Raw genomic sequence first — 21107 nt, forward strand, 5'->3', positions numbered from 1 at the left:
TTAGTTTAAATAATATGCAACAAATGTTTGTTTTAAATTTACATATATTCAAAATATGTTTTTATAATAAATTATGTTTAAAATTCATGACTGAAATCACAATCGTAATTCTGATTCGTAAGAAGCCTCTGTAACGCGTCAATGTTATTGGTCTATTTGGAATGGTGCATCTACAAAGAAACTAAAGTCTCTTGGTACTTACAATAAATAGTAATTTTCTATTGGAACATGTGGGTGTCACGACTGGTTTTTGGCTTGCAATGCGCCGTGGATCAACCATTCGCGGCCGCCAGGCTTTTGGCATCGCTCCAAAAGTTTCTCCAGCTGCTGGGCCTGCTCCACCAGCTGCTCCTCCTCCAGAATACCGGATATCTCATGCAACAGGGCATGCCGTATTAACTGGGGCTCATCCTCAGCAATATAACGCCTCACGCAATCCACCAGTTCTGCGAGGTGCTCGTCTACAGCACCGGGAAAGAGCTGATCCATGGCGGCGGCCAGATTGAACAGGTACTCACGATTGGGACCACTCGGACCAGCAGAGCTGAAGATTTGCCTTGCGATACAGGGAACTTGCCACACATCACCAGCATAGGAATCGTTCGCCTGCGTGGCTACGTACATGATCACCTGAATTGGTTCGGCACCGTCAGTTGGATACTCGTGGAACTCCAAGCTGCAGCGCTCGTACCCGTTCTTCTCCCGGTAATCCAGATGGTCCAGCACAGCACTCTTCTGACTAGCAGCTATGCGATAGGCCACGCCGTAGACGCGATCCTGGGCAGGATCGCCCGGCAACAGAGTGACCACGCGACCAGGCCGTTCGGGAATGCCCCGGTGATCGATGCTGTGCTGGTAGAAGCGACGCTTGAATCCCCAAACGAAGCCGCGTCGTCGGTCTATGTACGGGAAGTCCGCCTTCCACACCAACGACCCATAGCCAAAGATCCAGACATCAGCATCAGTGGCCGCCGGCGGCTCCAATTGATTGCTATTCTCGGTATCGAAGGTGCGCAGCATGGAGCATCCGTGTGTGAAATCGTGATCCGCTGACTTGCATCCATTTTCCCTGGGCTCCGCGACAATGTCCGCGAAGAACTCGGTGTATATGTTGCCGGGCAGCTGATTCGCTTCAGAACCGCTGCCTTGCAATTCCCTCAGAAAGCCCAACATCACCGGTGCTTCGTTAGCTAAATAATTGTGAAAATGCTCAATTTCGTTCGGCAGCTTATCGTCTAAAGTTATCGACATCAGCTGATGGATTCTCGCAGAGGTGCCATACTGCTTGGCGGTTATATTACACATTTACTAGAAACAATTTATTTTGTAGTTATAAACGTGTTTCAGTGTACATTTTATTTATGTGAAAAGTATGTATTGATAGTATGTATTTCTATACTAAGCGTTCTACGTTGCTTTTTAGGTTACAACACTATAGCCTGGCCACCCTGCGCTCAGTAAATCGAACAGCTGTTCGCCGCTATATGCCATCCCGCTCGCACTCGCACCGCTGAACGAAGGAATAAACAAACCGATTTAGAATCGGATTTAGCTGAGAATTAACACCCCGGAAACCACACAACCCCCATCAAAATGTCCGGCAAGGACGATCGATCCAAGGAGTAAGTGCAACGTAACCACTCGCCTCGCCAGCTCGCACCTAAAATAATAATCCATCCTTTGCAGAAAGCGCAGGAACATGAAGCAGTACAATCATCATCATAAAAAGGAACAGGGGCGATCCACCACGTCGTCGGGATCGCCACCACCCACCTCCCGTCGCAGCATGGTAGATGTGGCGGACTCGAGCGATGAGCCACGGTTTCCCAGGCGTGGCAATTGGCAGTCCAGTGGAGCAGGCCGCTCCTCATTGGCACCGCAAAGGAACAGGGACATGCTGGACACCCTGCCCAGCGACACCGATGATGTGGAGCAACTGGGCCTGGGCGGTGCACCCATCGATGAGAATGCCCGTGCCCAGTTGCGGGCTGGCGACTTCCAGCAGCTGGCCCAGTTTCCCAGCCTCGGCGGCGGCCACTTCACCTTTGGGTCAGAGCGCGAATGGGCCAACGTGGCCGAGGGTCAGACCAAGCTGCACACCAAGGCTGCCAGTGGTTACTTCACCCTGAACCTCACCCGCCTAAATGCGGGTCTGCAAACGATTCCGTTCTACAAGCGCATGGATTATCCGTCGTCATTGTTCACCCGTGCTCAGATTGTCGCCCAGGAGGAGGCCGCCGAACGGGCTGAGTCCGTTTACCAGCAGCGCATTCTAAAGGACGCCAATGGGGGCGCAAAGTCTCGAGCTGCCTCTGCTAAGTCTAATAAGGAGGCAGTCCCTGCAGGAGCGGAGAAACCAGCAGCTGCCTCTGCAGCTGAACCCGATGAACTCGACGAGCTATTGGCCATGACCAATACGCAACTGGATATAGGCTCGGGACCCATGGGACCCATCACGATGCCCATGCCCATGCCCATGGTGCAGCCGGCCACGCCTTCCTCGGCAGCCAGCAAAAACGATGTGGAGCAGTGGCTAGATTCCGTTTTGGACGAATAAGTAATTCGGGAGATTATAATAATGGTATAGCACTTCCGGATTATGTCCACAGGTTTTTCAGCTGGTTATGCTGACATGAGATATTCAAATCACTAAGTGCTTGCCTCTAATAAGTAGCATTGATATTTGTATCATTAAAATCGATAGTTTTGCGAAATCTAAAGATTTCCTCGTAACTTTATATCAAAAGAGCTTTTTATGATGTACAATAAAATCGTTGAATGCTTAGCTTTAATGCATATACCATGCGATTGTTACTTGAAATAAGTTTCAAAGTTTGGACAATTGTTAAAGATTCACAATCATTTCTCATCAAAGTATATCTGAGTTCTTGAAAGATTAACTTGCGGCTAGAAAATGGCATGTTACATGCCTTGTAGGTCGCTTTTTTCCTGATAGCACTTAATCAAGTGACCATGCAGGAGCTGCATAAGCTCACATATGGACTCCAAGAGCACCAGGCGCTCATGCAAATGCCCCAAATCGTTGTTCTCCATCATCAGCGGACGCAATTCCTCAACGATGGCGATTAGCCAGCGAACTATAATCGAGCAATCGTCCTTGTCCAGCTTCATCAAATCCAACGGCGCACCGGTCTCCAGGCACAGTTGCTGGCCCTGGCCACCGAGTGGTCCGACCACCAGGATGCTGGATATCAAGCGGACCACCAGGTGCAGGGCATGCAGATAGGAGTCGACATAGGTACGCGGCTTCACCACAGCGACGACGAGTAGCAGTGTGCCAGCCGGACGCAATCGGTGCGAGTCCAGGCCCAAATCCGACATGTTATCCAACATGGCCCACAGCAGGCAGTTGCACACAACGCGGGCCATCGTGCTCAGTGGACTGGCCACGCGGCAGCCGAGGATCAGGTTCAGCATTATGCTCGAGCTGTTGGTATCCAAGAGGCCCAGGATATACACGCACAGCTGGTGGATCTGTTGCGCAAAGAGCAGGGAAGGATCGTAAATATACATATAGTCTTATCCAAAAGCCCCACCATTTGTGCTTCGGTTGCTTACGTGCGTTTCCTCGGTGCATGCCATATAATCGAAGCACTTTTGCAGGAAGAGAGTTCTCTTGACCAGGGTCGCCGGCATGTCCTCATGATGGAGTAGATGAACCATCAAGCCGGTTACATAGACCGGAGCCAGTTGCTCTGCCCCGAATTCGATCTCTTCCTGGTTGAGCAGCTGATCGAATCCTGCTATAATCTGACGAAACATGTAAATTATTATAATATATATACAATGTACATATGTGCATCACCTCCAGAATATTGCTGGTGGCATATATAAAATAACACTGTTCCCGAATCATCGATTGACCCAAAGTTTGGCGCAGCTCCTCCAAACTGAATCCCTGGGGTCGCACCATGTGGCTCATGTTGTATTCTGCCATCTGATCCGGTGGGCGACAGCTGGAAAAAGGGAGTTGGGCATTACTTTTGAACAGGGGAGAGGCGCCTTCAAGGATATGCTCCTCCGCCTCCTCCTGCAAATTAGTGACTGAGAGATGTGATGTGTGCAAATAGCCAACGCTATTTTAATGAGCTCCCCAACATTTTGACATGTTTTCCAAACTCACTTGGCTGCCGTCTTAGCCAAGCCGAGTACAGTGAAGCCAGAAGATGGCGAATCTAGAGATTGGATTTTATGGAAGCTTTTGATTTGAATTCTACTTGAGTACTGGATCTGCATACATATATCTTTCATGATATTATATTCTATTTTTTTAATTCTTATTCAATTTTAAGATTCATTCATATTAATTTGTAGACAAAAAAATCTGCATATTTAATAATTTAATGTTTTAAAATGTTTCTTTTGTTGGAAAATATAAATTTCCAGAAGGGCCGCATTAAAGGTCGTTGCTTTTGGGTGTTTACTGTAGCTGTGATTCTTCCTGCCAGTGTGTGTGTGCCTACTTTTGTTTGTGTGTATTTGTGCTTGTCCTTGCACTGCTTTCGAAAAGGCTGGCAAAATGCAAATGCACGCGCGATGTGCGCATTTTAGCATAAAAGTCACCTGGCCTCCGTTTCCGCCTCCCACTTTTTCCACCTGCCACGCCCATTGCCGCTTGAAGTTTCTTGCACACTTGGCGAATATCTGCTCATTATGCATTCATATTTCATATTTCGCAATTACTTGCGCTCACACACACACACACACGCATGCAAACGAGCTGGCGGTAAAAAGCGCAAGAGGTGCAAGCAAGATGGCCATAACAGAAGGAAACCGTTAAGTTTCTGTGTGTATGTGTACGTTTGTGTATTTGCGTGTCCTTTGCTTGGTCTTTTCTTTCTGCTCTCTGCTTTTTTATCGCCCCTTTATTTTTTTGGGGCATTTTTTGCACAGATTCCCATTGAAATTTCCATATTCACATTTTAATTATGCGTCGGCATGAAAAGATTAACAACTTTTTTCAGTCTTTGTGTGCGTGTTATGCTTTTCTTTTTGTTTTTAATTATGCACATGTATTTGTTGATCAAAATTAAATGGCAGAGGGGTAGGCAACATATACCCCGCTCTCTATCTCTCTCTCTCTCTGAACTGCTTGCCAACATAACCTTAATTTAGCTGCCACTGCTTGTGAAGCTGATTAGCAAGCAGGGAGTATCTATAGCATAATATGATCTATCATATCAGCGTCCAGCTAAAAATCTGCGTCAAGTGTAAGAACCGGAATATCCCCTTCTATTAAACGCGACAAAAGTGCTCAATTAGCGGGGTTGTTCAGCAAGTTGAACGGGCAACGTAGACCAGGCCAATTACAGTCAAACTTCCGTAAGTGAGAAAGATGTTCAGATGTTCATCATTTTATTAAGAATAGACTTGTCAACCAAATGACAATGTTTGCGTAAAAAATCGCTTTTTACTACAGATTATTCATAGGGTAGGTCTTTGGGAGGTTCAACTGTGCTAATAGATACTAACAATCATATCCGGTTCCCGTCTGATGACGATGATAATAATAATCAAGATGGTGATGACAAGTGGCATGTTGCTACCCTTTAATTTCTGGGGGTGGACCGACCTGATGAGGCGCTTGTGTGCGGTGTTTGTAGTAAGCAATCTGTGAATTTTACGCCTAATTTAAGGCAAATTGTCCACCCCACTTTTCGCAACACTTTTCCAACCCAAAACCCTAACCCATCCAACTAATTTTTTTCATTTTTCGGGCTTTGAGGCCGCGGGGCATGACAAAAGCCAACAGATTTTCATGTCATTATGCACTGATTTGTGGCGTTTGAAAGGGAATCGGTTTTCGGGCTTAGGATTTGTGTTCTGTAACCACCCAGCGAACTTTTTGTTTACTAATGAAGTTGTTGTTTACACAATTGGTAGGTATGAGGTATGCAAATGATAGCCACACGGCACGTAAAATCAAAACCGATCCATCCACCAATTATAACGAAATGTTGTCATCTGAGAATTAGCCACATTTGCCAGTCGCGACAGAAGAAACTTGATAAGCCCTTTCAAATAATATGATTTTAGCCGAATATCTATCGGTTAGGTAAGCAGAGATTTTCTAAAATGTATAGATTATTTTAACACTTGGAACAGTTTTAAAGAACTGGTACATGGGACAATGAGGCAAACTTGATTAAAGTAAGTTGTGTCCAATTTTATTTGCTTTAGACCTGAAAGTGTTGTGCCCAATTTCACTTTTAAACATTTAAACATGCAAACAGCTCAGGACTAGTTTGCTCCTAACATTGTTCGTCTGCTTAAAAACTCGAGAAGGATGATGAGGAATGATCCATGATGAGGATCTCAAGGTTTATATACAGAACTTCATGGCGATCGTGAAGGGGCAGAAACTGCAATGAAGACAATTTAAATGGCACTTACCTATCAATTTAGTTGGAAGTTTTTAGCTAGGCGAAGAATGCTTCACTTGCAGTATTACTTTTCACTTGGCACTTGTACTATGTGTAAGTAGGTAAACTTACAGAGTTATCAAGGATTCAATTGTTTTCCGTTGGTACTACCTTGTCTGTTATTTAATGGCATCTATTTTATTCCGCCGACCAATGTTCGCTTGTCCAACAGATTGCAACTGATCGATGGCATCGGGCTGCGGCTTTTCCTTTCCCGTGGACTTGCAGCCAAAGGCAACCTGTTTGGCTCAGTCGTGGTTCGAAGCTGAAACTGTGAGACGATCCGAATCGATTCGATTCGATACGATACCATCGCCATCGCCAGCGCCAGCGCGGTTTGATGGGCGCACAATGGGACACAATGCGGCAATTAGGGATAAAGATGCCAGATTTGAAATAAGCAAGTGTGGCACGGCCCGCGGCACAAACACAATTTTGGACAATTTTCCAACCGGATAATGACAAACATTTTAATCACAAAACGAGACTGGAGGCTGGAGGCTGGCTGAGAGCTGAACCCACCACCAATGGCAGTGGCTGGAGAACACACAAATTTTCACACAATATGGCAAACATCTCGGTGCCATCCTCCAACCGGAAGTCAAGTGTGTCGAGTCCTTTTGCCCTGCCCATCCACGATGACATAATCGCCCCTCATCACAATCATTATGTCGAGCATTGCTGTTGCGGTTTCCCCGAACTTCACTTCACTTCCCTTTCGGTTTTCTTTTTTTGTTTAAATATATATACGTATATATATATATTTGTTTCTGCCCTGCGGATGGGCCACAGCAGGCTGAAATTTAAATTGAAATTGGGATATAATGGCTGGGAGTAACTTTCAGTTCCTTCCCTTGATGCAGTGAATACATTCGTGTCCAAAGTCAAGTGCCTTCTGTGGTAACTTCATAATTTTAAAATACTTGTGCGGCCCAAAACAATCATTACTTTAACAAGTCCAATTTGTTTAGATCGGAAAGAATATATTTGAGGCCTATTTGACACCTTACTGTAGTCCTTTTTGTTATTTATCTAAACACTATCGTTCAAAGATTTCTATAATCAGCAAATTAAAAACACATTCGCATGTAACTAGCGCTGAAAAGTATGCTACATTTTTGGCACTTGCATTTTCCGCCTGTTGTTTTTTCAAAGCTGCAAATTGTGCGAACTCTTTACTTTCATAGTTTTCAGCCTGAATGCGGGCAAAAGCCGAAAAACTTTCGCCAATCTCCTGGCTTATTCCTTTTTTGTTTTGTAAATGCAAAGTTCTCAAACGCCGAGAGCTTAATGCAATTAATAACTCATTAAATAAATACAAATCAAATTGGATGATGGCCGGCTCAAAGGCGAAGGGCATTTGGAGCAGGAGGATCTGGCGGAGTCTTTGTGCTCAAAGGATGGCTGCGTAAAATGTACCAATTAAAAATGCCATTCAAATCTCAATGGCTGCGCAAATGAACCGCATGAATGTGAGAATTTGCGAAATATAAAAAAAAGCGATGAGGAAACCGGTGAAAGAGCCAGAAAATGTGAATCATCATCTATCTGTATCTGCAAGTGGTTGCATGATGGGGGTTAGGCAGATGCACTTTATTCATCAGATTACATTCACATTTCATAGACGATTTCATGGCAACGTTAACTTGCTTTTTTTTTTGCCTTCTATTCGCATTTCAGCCATTTTCCCACATTTTTTCACATTGCCTGCGCCCCTCTTCTTTGGCTTTTCCGTTTTGTTTCCGGTGGCTCCCCTCAAGTATCTTTTTAATTAGCGTTCTGTGCCGCTCTGCACCACTCGAAAACTACTACTCTCCCGTCGTCTGCCCCTATATCATCATGCTATATCCCCGCTGGGTTGGGTGGTGTGCTAAGGTATGGTATGATATGGTTTGGCATGGTTATAGTACATCCATCTAGCCCTCTCTCTTGCTTGTTAACTCACTCACCGCAGATTCAATTTGTGGCTAAACATTTCTGCTCCTTTTTGTGTAGCGAGCTAAATGGGCATGAAAATATAACTGTAGCTACAGACGTTCCTCGATGCAAAGGAAACAGACTAGTTATTATACATTTACGTTAGCTACATTTTTAACGTATTTTTTCATATTATTTGCAAGCCAATGTTTGTTGCATGCTTTTCAATATGCCGCATGTCGATTGCGGCATGTCTAGGTTGTATGTTTTCTAGAACTTTTTCGTATTTTTATGTTTTATTACATTTCGTATTTTATTTTGTATTTTTTGTATTTATTTCGTATTTTATCGTATTCATTAGACTTTATCTCAATGATCTAGTTTATCGAAATGCAATGAGATGTTAGTTCTCTCTTCAGTTTGCGTTATGGAATGCCTACTGTATATGACGTTGCTGTCGCATCCTCTGTTGCCCGGACGCACTGCTGCCATCTCTTTCTGGCGCACGCCCCCGCTCATGCGCTCTCTGCGCTCCTTTGGCCCGTTATAATTGCGACCAGAGTTGTTGCTTGTTTTCCGGTTGGCTGCTTCATCCTTCCTCTCTCTCTCTCTCCCTCTCTATCTCTTTCTCTCTCACTCTGTATCGCCCTCTCTCTCACTCTCTCTAGCACGCTGCCTTGGAGCTCCATGCGAATAATCCATATAGAGTGGGTCTATATACGGATAGGCAGACGCGATGTCCTGCCCGTTGGGTGGGCATATGTCGCCGGGTTATTTGCTATATAGCGACAAATTGATATCGTTTTGTGCGATTCGCTCAAGTTGATTTTCAAGCATGACTCACAGCTCACCGATTTGCAGATTTGCAGGTGGGCGAGCGGCATTTAACCGATACGTTGCATTCGATTCTCATAGTGAATTATTGAATTGCATACAATTTATAGAAAAATTTACCAATCTGTAACAATCGATTTTAGTGATCGATCATTATCAATTCTTAAAGTTATCGGATGTCTAACGTAAATCGAATTTAAATCTATAATAGTAGCACAACGTGTCAACTTTGTATTCACTCGATAAGCAAATCAGATCCACCATTCATATTAGATATTCACAATTATAGTAAATTAGATCACCTCCCAAGTGAAAGCGCTTAGAAACGTGCATTTAAATGTTTATTCCGGCCAAAAAAAAGTCCATAGAGTGCGATGAAAAAAAAGATTTTTTGTTTTATAATACAGTTAATTAATTCGACTATGCTTATGTTTATGATTATATTGTTAAGTACGTATTATAATAATAATATCGTGTATGCTTGGTAAATATAAGCACATCGCTTGAATTTCATTAAAATTAGCCCGATCGGTTATTGCACAAAAACTGTTTTCTTCATACGCATTATATACACAGGCAGCTGGAGGAAAGTGGAATTGTGGGAGTGTTTGGGGCGTGGCTCCTACATGGGACATCCGTGGACGTAGCCGACGTTGCGGAAAATGGCCGCCGCTGCGGCGGAAGTAAGAAAATTGCACGGATTGCTGGCAGCCGCTGCAGCGGCGGCGGCACTGAAAGAACTGCTCAGTCCGCTGGGACAACAGCCCAGTCCGCTCCCACCGCCGCCATCCTGGACCACAAAGTCCTTCTCCATGGTCGCCTGATGACGCAGCTGCTCCAGACGCAGTTGGTTCTGTCGCTTCCACTTGGTCCTGCAATGGAAAAGTCAAATGCATCGCTTACTATCGTTGCCACATTGCTTGAATTGGTTATTGTATCACTTTACCAATAAATTCTACATTTGTAAGTAATCTAATGAAAGTTACAGCTGCCTCAAAAGAAAAACTACGTTGGCAAACTATAATCACAAGCCAATATATAATTTGTAATGAAAAATACAATTTGTGTTATGCTAAGCACAAGGCCTATGTTGCCAGACGTTTGCGATCGCTTGAAGCGCTATGAGCGCAACTGTACAAACTTCATATTAAAATACCAAAAAAATTAGAGTAGTTCTTTAGATTATCGGTAAATGATAATAAATGATGATCGTTTTGAGAATCTCCCTTTGACCGCCGTTTCTAAGGGCCTTTGTAACTTAGGGGTTGGCACTCGATCGATACTCACCGGCGATTCTGGTACCAGGTCTTCACCTGCGTCTCGGACAGATTGAGCGTTTCGGCCACATCACTGCGATCGGCCACGCTCAGGTACTTCTGGCATCGGAACTTCCGCTCCAAGTAGGCGAGCTGGGCGTGGGTGAACGCGGTTCGGCGGCGTCGCGGCTTCCGTCCACTTTTGCTCAGCTGCAGCTTGTGCTCCGCATAGCCGCCACTTGTTCCGCCGCCCGATCCCGGGCCACTGCCACCGCTGGCATCCCGATCCCCGTTGGCACCACTGGCCGCCGCTGCCAGGAGTCCAGCGGCCACGCCCGCCGCCGCTGCAGCGGCACTCAGTCCGCTGGCCACTCCTCCACCACCACCTCCTCCACCTCCCGATCCTGTGCCGGATCCGGGGCCTCTTGTGGCCGATAGGCAGGACTCCACACTGGATTCGTCGTGGTGGGTGAATCTGCGGTGATGGTGCGACAGCAGGAGGTCCTGCTGGCAACCCGCAGCCGTCGAGTCCGGCGTAGATCGATCCTCAATATCTATGTCCGAGTCGTCGTTGGAGAGCTCCAGTTCTGCAAATGCGAATTTAAAGGGCGGATTGGAAAATTGAAATAGAGATCTGTTTCATTTTGTTCAATTAACCTATAGATACACCGCTTTTATTTGAAAACAAACGGCCTTTCCACCCACTTACAAGTTCCCAAAATCAGCAGGGTGGGCAAAGCTTTTAAAACGAGCCGATGCTGGAATAGATTTCTGAACCAATTCAAAACCACTGATTGACCACGACTCAATCGGATTCAAATGGAGTGCAGAGTGCAGGCCGAATGTCAAGTGGGCATCGCCATAAAGATACTGGCCGTAAGACACTGTTGCCTGTTTTCAGGCGCAGCGTGGCACTAATGCCTTCGCCTCTTCTTTTCGCGCGTGCAGCCACTTCCGGTCGAGAAGCGACCTGGGAAACTCATTACCACACCACACCGCAGCGCAACCGGCAACCGGCAACAGACAATCGCATTGGATGAAGTGCTATCAAATCGGATGGGAGAATCAAGTGGGCGTTGGTCCATTTGGATGACAGGGCGGCGAATCGGATGAGTTGCAATTTGCAGCAATCAACGTGTTATTTATATCCGCCGCACATATTCGTACAATTCCAAATCGGACTCGAACCCGGACTCGAAAGTCGCACGCTGCGGGCAGCCTGATTAAATTCACGTGTCGACGAGCTCTCAATTGTTTTTCCTATTGGAATTTACATGGTCTGCTCCACGCTGCACTGTCAGAAATATTTTATAATACACATATCAAATAATAAAAATTACTTGCATGTACTTAGTTCAAATCAAAATACTGGCTTTTAACATTTTTCTGAATAAAAGAATTATTCTTTATATGTTATACAAATGTCACAAATTTTGAACTAAAAACAACTTTTACTGACGTTTGAAAACACTCGACTAAGTTCGGCACATCATGAATACAATTTATCTTTTTTTTTTGCCCAGTGGCATTTACTTAACACTCAACTTTTTAGAAGAACATCATTTTCGATTCGCCGCAGGCGCTCACGTGTGTTCGCTCAGCAAGGATTCTTCTATATTTTCCGCCCACTTTTCGAGTGCCAACTGAACGGGCGGAAATTATTTTTATATTTGTGTATTTTAACCCCAAATGGGTTTCGACATCTGATTCCATTTATAACGATTTGCGCAGACAGGACGGAAGGGTAGATGGTGGATATGGTACATACATATGAATGTTATGTCTGTGCATATGAGGGGATATTCAATTATGTGTGGATATCCTGGGGAGCGTCTCGAGTGAGTTCTTTCTTTTTCCTCGAAAAGTCACGTCGTATCAATTTGCGGCACAATTGCCATTTAATAGGCACTTGAACTGTGAGACACACATCTAGAAAGGAACGCAGTCAGGCGAATTGGATGGAGAAAGTGAGAGAAATGTGCTCACATGTGCCGGCAATTTGGACTTATTTCGACTTAGGTATAACCTATGTGCGTTCTAGCAATATAGAAATTACTCAAGAAAATTCAAATAAGGCATTTTTTGTTTTCATCCACTATCATTGAGTTCAAGGTAGAATCGAAACGTAGGGCATACTTGCAGTGAAAGTTTCACTTTCGTCCTCTAATCGACAGCAATTAGCCCCTAAATAGTTGTAATTGTTGAGCTAAACTTTATTTAATGTCATGCCTAATTAGAGGATAACACATGCAGTTGGCACAAACCAAAAAACAAAGCATAAGTAAGCGGGCACCGCAGGCGGTACACTGCGGAAAATATATGCACCCATACAATTCATATAGAATGAAGGAATGAGTTATTCTTCTCCGTGAATAATTGATGAGTATATTATTTTTTTCAGTTATTTTTATTTTTCTTACAGGCGACTTTTGCCCACCCATTTTATTATATTTCGTTGAACTAATTTCACACTATTCAAGATCACGATGTGAACTTTCTGTGTACTTGTGCGAGGATGCAAAAGCATTTGTCATGACTGAGTTTTCAGTCCCATTCACATTCGCATCCACCGCGTTATTTTCCCTTTCGGTTTCCGATCCCCTGGCTAAAAACAATTAAAGTGTTCGTACGTGACAAATTGCTCGAGCGCAGGTTACGAATAAAGCAGTGTCAACAGCAAGAAAAATAATATTAACTGCCAACCACACAGGCAGAAAAAGCGGTTATCAGTTATATCAAGCAATATATTGAAAATTATAATTAAGATTTCCATTAAAATATATTCTTAATAAGCTAAAAAATTTGTCAGCAATTGAATTATTAAAAAAATCAAGTTATCAAAATGAGAGATAATTTCTTTCGGTGCAGGCAAGCAGTGCACAAAACAAATTACTGCCCAAAGCTGTGGTTCTTGTTGTTTCCACTCAAGCCCTCTCGCTCACCCTTTGTCTAGCCATCTCACTCGCCCTCATCGCCATCTCACTCACACCGCTAAAAGTTTTGTTTTTGCGATAATTGAGCAAAGTGTGAGATTTAAATGCCACGGGCGGGTAAAAAACAGATGACAGAATTGGGGGCGTCAAAAGCGAGTGAGCAAGGCAATTTGTCAGCGGTTTTAACCGAAAAACTCCCTTTATTTACCCCTCAGCCAACAGCAAAACATCAAAGAATGGGAGATTGGAACAAAGAAAGGCTAATTGGCCACAAAAGACGTTTGTATTATGTATATTACACATGTAAGTGGATACAAAAGGTTAGGTTATGTTTAATCACATGAAAGACTTGTTATTTACCGCTATTCGAACTAAAGCTGAACTGTTTTTCGTTTTCAAAAATATTTCTAAAATTGCAGCCGGGCATTAAACATGATTTTTAAATACATCCTTTTTTGATCCAATAGCATCTAGTTAAGAGATCGAATTGTATTCTACAAAAGAGCATAACTGCTTTTGTAATAGTTACAGATTTTGTATAGTCTTATAAATATGACTATATTATAAGGTAAATATGGTAAATGATCTGCCTCATGGGATTCGAATGTTTCAAAATATACAAATTATTTACGACAACGATTCCAATAACTTACCCGAATCTGTTTGTCGTCGATTAATCAAATCGCCAAGAAGATCGCGTATTAAAAAGGACTTTGAGCTCTGCATTTTAATGGATCTGCAGTCTTTATGGCAAAACCGATGCTTAAGTGTGATTTGCAGATAGTTTTAGACCAAGTTTTGAGGTAACTGGCACATTTGAAACATTTTGCACTTGAAATCCCCGTTTCAACAATAACAAAAATGGTTTATTTGTATGAATACGTTTATTTATTTTATCCTTTGGCGTTTGGCCGACGGCAGTGTTGTGCAAATTTGGCGATTATCCTTGGGCCAGGATCTGTTCTACGCGTAATCAAATTTTCCAGGACGAAACACGCACACACACACATTCACACAGACAGACGGACAGATAGTAACTGTAACTGAACCGCTAAGCGCCGAGTCAAATGAACAACTGAAATGCGAAACGTCGAACGTTTATTAATCCTTTTAGCGAACATCGCCAGGATTCACCCCCTCACACACACACAGGCAGCCACACACACAAGTGAATTACGCGGATTTGTTGCTGTAAACGGGACAGTTTAGCGCCCACGTCGACGTCGACGTTTGCAGAGGAAGCATCCAGCAACAACAACAGCAAAATGAGTGAAAAGAAAAAAAATATAGCTACAAAAAGGAAACTTTCGCAATGGCCGCTGCCATTTAACCGTTATTTAATCAGTTGCCTTAGCCGCACAGCAGCATCAACAGCAGCATGCCATCCCGCTCGCTCACCGACTTCCGCTGTCGCGTTAGCCATTTTGTTTACCGTTAGCCCGGTGGGCGAGCAGGCGGACACCAGCTCGCTATCTCCCTCTTCGCCCAGGGTTGCCGCCCCGCCATTGGCTGTCATTTTGGCCACCCCTAAATGGCCCGGTGAAAAAAAGCATCCCTTAAAGCTCTCACGTTTCTTTAGCCCAGTCTAATGCCGCCTTTGAAATCTCCGCCAGTCGCGAGAGTCACGAGCTCTAAAACGCACCAAGTTACATAGTAGGAAAGAATCAAGTTTAAGGACCAAAAATCAACGAAACACCGTCGGCGAGTTGGCAACTCTGTTTGGTGGAAGATAGTTTGATGTCATTAAGCATTTGAAATCACCTATAAGGTGTTAAATATTAAGTGCAAATACAAAATAGGTAATTTTGTGCCGTAACTTTACTCTTCATAAATGTAAACAAATAAAAAAAAGTATCTACATATAGTTTGCATGCCTTAAAACATTCACCTGGTAAATATATTCCATAACATCTGGTAAATATTTGTAAAAATGTGCAACACCTAAGCAAAAAGATAACATTTTACCGCTTACATTCGTAATTTTAGCAACCACTGCTAACTTAAACTGGACATAACACATTTCTAACGTTTTTTTCCAGAGGTTTCAATAAACACAACATTTTTAACATTGGTTTACTCTAAACTACAACTAAGTAAATCTATTAGCTTATGCTTTCTGTGATTCATTTTAATGTTTAACTAAGTGATATGCCAGTGACTTGGTTTGGACTGAAACTGAATCTTATAGCTACTACTCTATTGCGTTGGGAATGCGACTTATTTATTAGTTCTGCATCTGAGACCATCAATTAGGTCCAGAGCACTGATAGCTGCTCCTAGCAGGTGAATCGAACCGGTGACGAGGACCTCAAGCTGTCCGTCGTTGCCCGTGGCTGGTGGAAATCTTTGCCAGATGGCGGTAAAGGCGTCGGTCAGCGTTTCGTACACCTGACCAGCATCTTTTTGCTTCTCCGTTGCGCAGAGGTCACTCCATGCCGTGGCAATAGTCCGCGCCCGCTCCACTTGCATTTGTGGGCTAAACCGAACCATCACCTGGCTGGGAGCATTTGGCGTGGAGGTGGCCAAATTGGGCACAAAGCAGACCATGTCGAAGGCACAGGTGCGGTTGAGGAGCTTCAGCAGAGGTGCGAAATCGGATTGTCCGGTGCGATTGAAGATCAGAATCTTTGGATTAACACTGCAAAAGGGGAAGTCAATCGGATCAATAAATCAATTATGAATTCCAGTGAATTCTTCTCCTCCTCCTCCACTCACCTGTCTCGCACGCTTTTTTCAAACCAGTCCGTGCACACCTCCATGCTTTCCAGAGTATGAGCTCCGTCCAAATGTAGTCGCATACCGTGCCACTCGACTATCTGGCACCGACCGGGCCAGTGGGTGCTAATCAGTCCGCCGAGAAGCTGTGGATCCATTCTCACCTCGTTGGGAGTGTGCGCCCGTTTTCCCGACTGCGACAACCAGTCACAAGCCAATTGAATAGCCAATGATCCGTTCAGGCGAATCAATTGACTAAGGGTCTGCCAAATCGGAGCATATGCGTCCGATCGGAAGTAATCCTCGGTGGGTGGAACCTCATAGAGCGTAGCTGAATGCTCCTGCGTCCGCTGACGAATCACCTCCAGGCATTCCGGCTGAGAGACATGCGTGAAGACATTGGATCCGGTCTTGATGATGCCCGCCTTCTGCCAGGCAATTTCCGGCAGTGTGCAGCCCAATAGCTCCGTGTGCTCCAGTCCCAGCGATGTGATGCCCACTGTGCGCACATTTCTCACGATATTCGTGCAATCGTGCTCGCCACCGATGCCCACCTCCAAAATGACCACATCCACATTCTCAGCAATGAAAACGTGAAAGCCCAGGATGGTCAGGAACTTAAAGTAGGCGGGCATGTCGTGATCGTGTTCCCGCCGATCCCACAGTCGGTTGTAAACCTTCCAGAACTGCTCCGTGAACTTATCCTTGGCCAACAACTGGCCATCGATCCGGATCCGCTCGGTGGTGGACAGCATATGGGGGGAACTGAAGAAACCCGTGCGGACACCCTGATGACGAAGCAGAGATTCCGTCAAGCAGCAGACAGAGCCCTATGTGAACACGTGATTATTAATATTTATAGTTGAAAACTATTAGGAAACTTAATAGATACTAACGAATTTATGTATAAATTCGAGTTAATGTACATAAATATTGGAATATTCAAAAACAATAGGAACATAAAAGGAAATCAAAGATGTTATGGCATTTATGTGAACAACAAGGAACTCATTTTCATTCAACCATAATGGTCTAAGGTAGTTTTCCTGAATTAAAAGGTATGTTGGAAGCCCACCAAAAATTTCCATAAAAATAGTCAAGTGCGAAGTTATCAAAATTCTAATCCACTTTGTCAACGTTTTTATCTGATTATGTTAGTTATCTATGGACGTGCCCTATTAACAGCACAAGAACGTGCAAATAAAAAGTCGAGGATCAAATTATGGAAAATGAAATGTTAAACAAAAATCATTTGAATACAATGGACAATATGATACTCCTTATACAAAAAAAAATCATTTTTACGTAGCCATTGATAAAAGGAAAACATATATTACATTAATTATATTCATATAATTGCTTTTGATATTTATAATTGTAACATCGAAATTTCATAAAAACGCCAGAGTTATATTGCAAAAAAACACTAGAGTTATTGCTATCGATATATTATATTCTCGATATTTGCCACAATTAACTCACACACATTTGACACATTTGACCCAAAACAGATCCATCAATAAAAATATTAAATTAGAACCTAACCAATCTTATCAGCAACAAAGCGATTAGCGGCCTCGACAAGTAGAGCATTAAGAACAAATTCAAAGCTAAACAAGAGGGAATGCTATTGTCGCGTTGCCCGACTATCAGATACCCGTTACTCAGCTAGCTATTAAAAAATTTAAAATGTTTGCCAAAGTGTGGGCGTGACAGCTTGAGGGCGTGGCAACATTATTTAATATCTATGTATCTATGACTCTGGAATGTGCATGCCTAATCTCCACTTTCTAGCTGTTATGTACTTCCTGAGATCTCGACGTTCATACGGACGGACATGGCCAGATCGACTAACTCCGTTATTGATCCTGAACGAACTAGCACACCCTTTTACCCTACGAGTAATGGGTATAACAAATTAGGGACATTAATATACATATGTACCCACCTTTCCCTTGGTGCCGGCCACATGTATGAAGGACAGTCGCTCGACAGTTTCAAGCGGCAGACCACTCCGCTCCAGATACTTGATGGTATCCGCTTTGGTATCCACGCGGGCAGAGGTTTTCGATTTCCAAATGGCAGCGTCGTTCGACTGCAGGAAGTTAAGCTGCTTGATGGCCAACTGAAAGTGGTTGGAAAATTCGCAACATAATAGTTAATACGTTATAACCACTTTTATAATATTACAATACCGACACACATACCAAATTTCATATCAATCGCACAAACAATCCTGAAAGGATTTTAGTTTGTATCCTTAATATCTGCGTAAGCGGTCGCGCGATATTAAACCGCATTGCAATAATGATTTGTTATGAATGGGCAAGACTTACCTCAAAGGCTGCATTTGTGTCCTTGTTATTGTTATCGCCACAGGAATGGCTATTGCCGGAACAATGGTTTCCATTAACAGCCTGTAGTGGCGGATTGAATACGCGTTCCGCCAGGGTAACGCCCGCACCCAATACCGCCAGGTGCTCCATGCGCTGCATTCTCACTGTACTAAGAGTGGTCTTCACCGTACAGTAGGTGCTCCCCGTACCGACGACCAGCGATCTGGGCTTGCGACTGCGACGGACTAAGTGGCTTACCAGACGAGCAGTCATATTTTTAGAGCCGAAACCGTAGACCTCTGACGATCGTCTCGCCGGCTCTCCGGCTCTCCCGCAGCTCTCAATCACAGGTGCTTCAGCGGTGGTATCTACTACCAAAACAAAAATAAATAACGAAGGAGAGCTGAAAAAACTGGTAAATAAACAACACGCTGGTTCCGCTGAAATTGGGCAAGACCATATGGTATAAGCGCGTGTGTGGCTTGTAAATTCTAGGCTATACGCATTTTCATACGCACAGCGCAAATAATAATAATACTGATACAATCTAGTCACTCGAATGTGCATTTGCATTTTGCGCCAAAGGATACTCGATTGTTATAACCAGATAACTGGATATGCAAGCTCGATAACAAAAACATCGCGCATACACACACGTGCCTCACACACACGCAGTATAAATAAACACTGCCCATTCTGTTTATTTATTTAACTAGATCCAGGCGACGTTGCACTCACTTGATTGCCACTATATTTCGCAAACGCAGTTTGTTTTGCACTGAAATCAACGTAACAGTAACTGTAAACCCACAAGATATGCGAGCACAACAACACAAAATAACATGTGGTCAGCGAACATCTGACGCAGCGTCATACCAAGTTGGCTATTTTCAAGCCGAATCTAGCCATAAGCAGCTCTCAAAATTTCAGATTTATGCGGTTCCATCACGGATGTTTATCTTTTCATTTAAAACCCGGCACTCAAATAGGAAATGTTCAGACTTTTAACAACAAACTTAAGACTTAGCACGTTTAATTACAAATTATTATATTATATTTAACAAAATAACATAACAGCTATATTGCTGGCTATTTTTGAAACAGCTACTTTTGGCTACCCCTAGCTAGGCAAGCGCAGTTGCTCAGCACTGCCGATGTAAACAATGGCAACACGCGGATTCAGATGAAATTGAAATGAATATAGACGATGGCCGATGGAACCAGCACTAAAACCAGGTACTGCCCGGTGATCATTGGTCTTTGCTGATCTAATAACCAACGTTATACACACCACAGCACCATGCGCCTGGGAATGTGCGAGGTGTGCGCCGGAAATGAAGCCCGCTACGCGTGTCCCAAATGCGAGGTGAAAACGTGCAGCCTGCCCTGCGTCCAGATCCACAAGAAGGAGCTCAACTGCGATGGCCAGCGGGATCGCACCAAATTCGTGCCCCTGAGCGAGATGACGTCGCGGGAATTTATGAGTGACTACTGCTTCTTGGAGGAGTGCACACGCTATGCAGAGAATCGGAAAACCGATCCGTGCAAGCGATTTACCCACGACCAAAGGAATCTTCCGGTGGCCCAGCATCGCATGCGTATGGCAGCCAAGAAGCGCAACATCAATCTGCGCTTGCAACTGGCCAATTTCAGTCGGCACAAGGAGAACACCACGTATCTGAACTGGAAACAGGAACGATTCTATTGGCGTGTGGAGTGGCTGTTTGCAAACATTCCTCCCGAGGCAAGCCTTCCCTGCGATGTGGCCCGATTCGTGGACGAGCGATGTGATGAGGAGGTCACGCTTGCCGATCTGGCGGTCAAGTATGTGGATCTGCAGCAGGAGACGGCACGGGATCAGCGTAAATTGCTGGCAAACCATCAAACCGCTGGTATTGGCCAGCTGAGTTTTTGGCTAAGAGCCGAGGGCGTGCGTCGCAGCTGTACGAGGTGTTATCTCCTGGAGGCGACCAAAACGCTGGGCGAGAATCTAGCCGGCAGAACCATCGTGGAGTTTCCCACCATTTTCGTTACCCACGAGCCGAAACCTCCAGGAGGATATGAAGCCATCGACAGCAGTAAGTTTACGTGTGCAAATCGCCAATTTCATAAACTAACCGTAACGTATTAAGGTGACGAACTCGAGGAGGAGCAGGAAGAGTCGCCTATGACCAAACCAGGAGCATCCTCCAAAGCAATTGCGGAGGACTTGGATGATTCACATGATGTGTACCATGATCTGGCTGCAGCCTTTCCTGGTGAAGATGCCAGTGAAACCGAAGACGACGACGAATTTGAGGCACTCTACAGAGAACGTGTAGAAGGAATACAGGACTATGGCCTGCACTGAATTGGCAAAACACGATCCATTGTAAATAAAACAATTAGCTTTTAAATTTTACATAAGTTCTGTATTTTCTCGTACGCATTTAATTTGATTTTTATTTTAGGCTTATTAAACATTAATAATTCACACCACACTTCGTTTCGATCTAGTTCCGTCATTGTCAACATCATCGTATTACCCAATCAATCATGATCATCATAATATAAGTATTTATAAAGAGATGGAAAAATCAAGTTACAGAGCCTTGGGATTAATCGTTATTTGTGTACACATTTTGAGTACAGCGTTTTGTGGTCAACACACAGCAGTTTGTCCCTATTGGGAGG

At 44.0% G+C, this 21107-nt stretch overlaps 6 protein-coding genes across 10 annotated transcripts; 2 read left to right on the forward strand and 4 right to left on the reverse strand.

The window, feature by feature from the left end:
* Nucleotides 1-35: 35 nt before the first annotated feature.
* Nucleotides 36-1262, reverse strand: LOC6551125 (putative glutathione-specific gamma-glutamylcyclotransferase 2). Its single transcript, XM_001978316.3, has one exon. It carries the CDS (start codon nt 1249-1251, stop codon nt 238-240), a length of 1014 nt encoding a protein of 337 aa, XP_001978352.2. The 5' UTR covers nt 1252-1262; the 3' UTR covers nt 36-237.
* LOC6551144 lies at nt 1197-2809 on the forward strand. Of its 2 annotated transcripts, none has more exons than XM_001978317.3 (3): nt 1197-1273; nt 1424-1622; nt 1687-2809. In XM_001978317.3, exons 2-3 carry the CDS (start codon nt 1594-1596, stop codon nt 2555-2557), a joined length of 900 nt encoding a protein of 299 aa, XP_001978353.1. In that variant the 5' UTR covers nt 1197-1273; nt 1424-1593; the 3' UTR covers nt 2558-2809. The 2 variants fall into 2 exon arrangements, with proteins under 2 accessions (XP_001978353.1, XP_026838089.1); XM_026982288.1 differs by having other exon boundaries at nt 1231-1291.
* Nucleotides 2692-3958, reverse strand: LOC6551145. The gene is made up of 3 exons (XM_026982289.1): nt 3827-3958; nt 3580-3771; nt 2692-3495 (listed from the first exon to the last, which is right to left on the reverse strand). Exons 1-3 carry the CDS (start codon nt 3956-3958, stop codon nt 2923-2925), a joined length of 897 nt encoding a protein of 298 aa, XP_026838090.1. The 3' UTR covers nt 2692-2922.
* Nucleotides 3959-9523: 5565 nt separating this feature from the next.
* On the reverse strand, nt 9524-14442 carry LOC6551146 (homeobox protein B-H1). Its single transcript, XM_001978319.3, has 3 exons — nt 14037-14442; nt 10482-11037; nt 9524-10066 (listed from the first exon to the last, which is right to left on the reverse strand). The coding sequence occupies exons 1-3, from the start codon at nt 14107-14109 to the stop codon at nt 9817-9819; spliced, it is 879 nt and encodes a 292-aa protein (XP_001978355.2). The 5' UTR covers nt 14110-14442; the 3' UTR covers nt 9524-9816.
* A 743-nt stretch (nt 14443-15185) lies between these two features.
* LOC6551147 (folylpolyglutamate synthase, mitochondrial) lies at nt 15186-19368 on the reverse strand. Of its 4 annotated transcripts, none has more exons than XM_001978320.2 (5): nt 19173-19368; nt 18435-18802; nt 18047-18223; nt 16099-16928; nt 15186-16021 (listed from the first exon to the last, which is right to left on the reverse strand). In XM_001978320.2, the coding sequence occupies exons 2-5, from the start codon at nt 18705-18707 to the stop codon at nt 15601-15603; spliced, it is 1701 nt and encodes a 566-aa protein (XP_001978356.1). In that variant the 5' UTR covers nt 18708-18802; nt 19173-19368; the 3' UTR covers nt 15186-15600. The 4 variants fall into 4 exon arrangements, with proteins under 4 accessions (XP_001978356.1, XP_026838223.1, XP_026838221.1 ...); XM_026982422.1 differs by having other exon boundaries at nt 18435-18837; XM_026982420.1 differs by having other exon boundaries at nt 18953-19368.
* Nucleotides 19369-19515: 147 nt separating this feature from the next.
* LOC6551148 (box C/D snoRNA protein 1) lies at nt 19516-20907 on the forward strand. The gene is made up of 3 exons (XM_001978321.3): nt 19516-19670; nt 19731-20512; nt 20567-20907. The coding sequence occupies exons 1-3, from the start codon at nt 19642-19644 to the stop codon at nt 20782-20784; spliced, it is 1029 nt and encodes a 342-aa protein (XP_001978357.1). The 5' UTR covers nt 19516-19641; the 3' UTR covers nt 20785-20907.
* Nucleotides 20908-21107: the final 200 nt, after the last annotated feature.

The sequence above is a fragment of the Drosophila erecta genome, unplaced genomic scaffold, assembly GCF_003286155.1.
Source record: "Drosophila erecta strain 14021-0224.00,06,07 unplaced genomic scaffold, DereRS2 tig00000126-arrow-pilon, whole genome shotgun sequence".
In the NCBI taxonomy this organism is placed as follows: domain Eukaryota; kingdom Metazoa; phylum Arthropoda; class Insecta; order Diptera; family Drosophilidae; genus Drosophila; species Drosophila erecta.